Source organism: Nicotiana attenuata, chromosome 1, assembly GCF_001879085.1.
Source record: "Nicotiana attenuata strain UT chromosome 1, NIATTr2, whole genome shotgun sequence".
In the NCBI taxonomy this organism is placed as follows: domain Eukaryota; kingdom Viridiplantae; phylum Streptophyta; class Magnoliopsida; order Solanales; family Solanaceae; genus Nicotiana; species Nicotiana attenuata.
The window spans coordinates 15,364,621-15,369,254 of NC_031989.1; the positions used below are offsets into that span (position 1 = coordinate 15,364,621).

General features: G+C 34.7%; 1 protein-coding gene across 1 annotated transcript; it reads right to left on the reverse strand.

Moving 5' to 3' along the window:
- On the reverse strand, positions 2,421-3,260 carry LOC109233338 (probable membrane-associated kinase regulator 6). Its single transcript, XM_019399182.1, has one exon. The coding sequence runs from the start codon at positions 3,258-3,260 to the stop codon at positions 2,421-2,423; it is 840 nt and encodes a 279-aa protein (XP_019254727.1).

The following is a 4,634-nucleotide window of genomic DNA, read 5'->3' on the forward strand; positions in this document are numbered from 1 at the left end:
AAATGTTTCAAACTTGCAAACTAATTATTCCAGAACCAGTGGCAGATCTAGACTTGATGTAGCAAATTCGACAGAACTCAGTGCGTCTATCTCGTGTGTGTCATAAGGAAAAAAACATACATATAAAGAGCATAACTCATTGACTTTAAATCCCAAAATCGCCATTTTTTATTTAAAACTTCTATTTTCTTTATAAGAGAGGGCGGTGCTGCTCTGACGTGAATGTATTTGGCACTTGTGGATCAAAAGATTGGTCTTCATGGGAGTGCTGTGAATTTTTTAGGCCAAAGTTAGGTATTAAAAATGTGATATCATCCTCCATTCAGACCAATATAAAACTATAACTTGCAGTACTAGGCTGATAGTGGTGGACCTGGGATCAAAATCTTCCGAGCTGCTCCACAAAATGGCACAAACGATCCTCAGAAAAGAACAAAAAGAGAAAAAATGAGACCATGTGAAGGTCCTAATTAGGGCATTGTTGCAACCTTATCCCATACCATGAAAAATTTGTGTTTTTATTTGAAAAAATGCCTAAGTATTCATATTTCATTTCAATTATGTTACTATTACTGATATATACTTCTATGGAATAGCTGTATGCCTGTATCCCAAAGCATTGATAAAATTGAGTCAGAACTTCAAAATGATAAAGATCAGAGAAACCAAATTATTAAGATTGTCTACACAAAAGAAGATAACAGCTAAAATAAGTCCTAACTATATAACCTTTTTCTTTTTCACCTCAGAAAGTACAAAATATTGAATCTGGGTGATAAATGATAAATTATTGGCCAAATACATAGAAAGCCCATTAAAATTGACCCAATTTTTTAGTTAAAATATCATGGTATAGCCAGTTTTCACACTGGTCAATGAAAAATAGCCAGCGTTTATCGAGTCAATAAAAAATAGCCACTATTTTGCTGCAACAGGGACCGGTCCAGTATAATATACGGGAGTTCTGGTGCATTTCTGTACGAACTCCAGCATATTATGCTGGACCGGTATACTTTGCTAACTCCTGTAAAATTTGCGGGAGACTGGAGCACCAGTGCTCCAAACTCCAGTATATTATACTGGACAATTATACTTGCCGGAACTCCCGTAAAATTTGCGGGAGTTCCAGCATAATTATGTTTGAACTCCCGTAAAATTTGCGGGAGTTCCAGCATAGTTATCCTGGAACTACCGTAAAATTTACGGGAGTTCAAGCATACTTATACTGGAACTCCCGTAAAATTTGCGGGCGTATTTTTTCGGATTTTGAACAGTGTTTTCGCTCAAATTTAAAGTGGCTAAATTTCGATGACTTTTGAAACTTGGCTATTTTTCAACGACCAGTGATAAATCTGGCTATTTTTGAATTTCTCCCAATTTTTTATTTTGGCGCTTTAACTCAGCCTTGTTCCATTTTGGCCCTCCAACCCCATTTTTTTTGTTCCACTTTGACACAAAAGCTGACTAGATTCCATGTGTGATTTGCCTCACCCTTGTAGGCGCGTGAGAGCCATTTTTAAGCCAAATTTCATACTTCCAACGTAGAGGCGGATCCAGAATTTAAATCCTATGGATTCAATTTTAATGTTTTTAACATCGAACCCATTATATTTTTAAAGTTATGGGTTTATATCTATTTTTTTTTTTTACAATTTTAATAAATTTTTACATACAAATTTTTACTCCGCGTCAAAAATTATCGGTTCAGTCGAACCCGTAGTTATTATTGAAAAAATATATTAATTTCCGGGGAAAGGGGGGGAAAAATAATTTGAAATTACCAAAAAAAAAAATTGCGGGGGGTGGGGGTGGGGCTAGCAACTGGGTATTTGTCTGCGCTGCATTTTTACCTGGGATAAAAGTTTTTGTGTCAAAGTGTAACAAAAGAACCCATTATATAATTTAAATGTTATGGGTTTATATCTATTTTTTTTTTACAATTTTAATGAATTTTTACATATAAATTTTTACTCCGCGTCGAAAGTTATGGGTTCAGTTGAACCCGTAGTTATTACGGAAAAAAAAATATCTTTTCCTCGGGATTTGGGCAGAAAAAACGAGAAAAAAATAATAATTTAAAATTACAAAAAAAAAAGTAAAAATAATTTTTTCTTTGCGGGGGTGGGGGTGGGGATAGAAGCTGGGTATTTGCACGCGCTGCATTTTTACTTGAGAGAAAAACTTTTGTGTCAAAGTGGAACAAAAAAAATGGGACTGGAAGGCCAAAATGGAACAAAGTTGAGTTAAAGTGTCAAAATAGAAAATTGGGCCAAGTTTAATGGTCTGTATTTGGCCTAAATTATTTGTATGAAGAGACAAAAATCTAAACATACATATCTCGGAAGAGAAGGATGAAACTAAGAACAGTTATATGCTGGAAGATCAACTTGATATTTCTTTGAACTACAATTCCATCTCTCCTACCATTTCTTCTTCTGGTCAAAATGATCATCAGACTCTGTTGACACAGCAAATGATCTTTTACAGTGCAGAATTGCATCAGAAACCGCATTTTCCATATCGCGCCAAACATCAGTAGAATTATGAACAGATGATGAATTTCTTATAGGTGAAGCCTGTGCTGAATTACTCCAACTTTTCACCTTTCTCAATCTCTTAATTCTACTTGTATTTCTTTGGTTCTTCTCATTTCCAGCCCAATCAACAACAGAATAAGATTTAACCATTCGACGAGGAGATCCCTGAACTAAAGAATTAGTAGTAGTAGTACTCTTACAGCTTTGAATTTCTGATTCTTTTCTTTGTAGGTCATCAACTTTTGCACTTTTTCTTGAACTTCCTAACCTTTTAGAAAATGGTTTAAGGAATCCAAACCACTTAACTAAAACTCTGCCTGAAAATTTTCTCCATTTTTCAAGAAAATCAGCTTGGCTAGTTCTAGAAGAAAGTGTAGATATTGGTGTGGGAGGAGTTGATGAGGAAATTGATGTAGTGTTGAAATTATTTAAGGCTTGTTCAAAAGATTCAATCTTTGATCTATCAAAATACAAAGGCATAATGTGTCCATCAGAGAAGATTTCATCAGCAGGGACAGATTCAACAGCAGGTCGAACATCAAAGTTGAAGTTTTGAGCTTCTTCTAGGAATCTTTTTGAATAAGCAATAAACATAATATCTTCCTCATCAGTAATATAGGAGGGTGTAACAGATTCTGTAAGACTATCAATGGAAGGTTTTCTGTTCAACAACCAGCTGTATGAAAAACTCTCTGTGGCAAGAGGTTGTTGTGAATTTTCCATTGTGAAATACTAGTAGTATAATATGTGAAAAAAGGAAAAGGGAAAAGAGTTGCTTTTATAGCGAGTGCAAGGACAATAAGACATGTTACATGTAAAAAGAAGGTGCGGTGCACAAAACATCTCACGTTCGCTCAGAGTTTGGTAAATGACCACACTCCATGAAGTCGGGGCATATCTAGGGGGGGTTCCATGGGGCACATGAACCCATACTCCCCGCCCTAAATATGTATGGTAATGCTATATTTTTTTCAAAAATATTTAAATATATGTGTTTGCACCCATGCTCAAATTATTATATGATGTGATGGGTTATTGGATGTAGCTCTCTAGGTGAGATTGTGAGTTTAAATCTTATGCCAATCTTATTGTTTTTTCCTTTTTTTTTTCTAAAAGTAGACGCCCACGGGAGATGAGCGTGTCTGGTGTTATTTTTTGCGTATTAATTAAGTACTTTTTATTTTTATTTCCTTTTTTTTTGTTTGGTTTATTCTTTCAAAATTTTCACACGTTGAAATTCCTATTCTTCTTTTGTCGCTGTAAAATCTTATATGATTAAACAAAATGTTTATATATTAAAACTAGTAGCAGTGTATGATGTAGCATATAGTCAATGGGTTCAACCGATCTCAATATTTTCAACATGGAAAATAGATATAGATGTAAGAAAATTACTATTTTTTAAAAATAATAATTTTGAACTTATAATTTCAAAAGTGTAATGGGTACGCAATCGTAAGAACTAAAGGTTGAACCCGTAAATTTATATTCTGGATCCACCTTTTCTTACTAGTGCACCCATCCTACCAAAATCCTGGATCCGTCTCTGCATGAAGTGTGATGTTGGCAGCCAGAAGCGGACCCAGTATTCGGCGACCGCGGGATCACTATGACATTCAATATAATTTATTACTGTTCATAATAATTGGTACGGGCCTATGCCAATATCTGACTATTTTTTTAAGACATTTGCAAGTATATATGGAGTTTTTGCCGAAGTTTTCTGGTGCCGATGATTCCTCAACTTATAGTATAGGTCCGCCTCTATTGACAACCAATCCTAATGCAAGTATTATCCCTTGCTTCAAACCGTCACCTATATATTATAGGAAGACAATTTTAATATTGCTCGGAGGCTCCTTGCAAAAATAAGTACGTATATATAAGTTAAATCTTTATATAAATGCTTGGCAAACAATAGAGGCACTCACGTGAGCACTCACGTGGGCATGTTTTAAAATAACCTCAGAATTACAAGATTGCATGGTTTTTTTTATGTCAATAAGTTTCAGCACCAACACATATTCCATTCATATCAAACAAGCAATTAATCTGGTCAATTGATCATCTCTTTTTATTCTTTTTTGTTTCTCAAAA

Coding starts and splice junctions, on each gene's coding strand:
- LOC109233338 (XM_019399182.1), bottom strand. CDS start 3,260: ATGGAAAATTCACAACAACCTCTTGCCACAGAGAGTTTTTCATACAGC.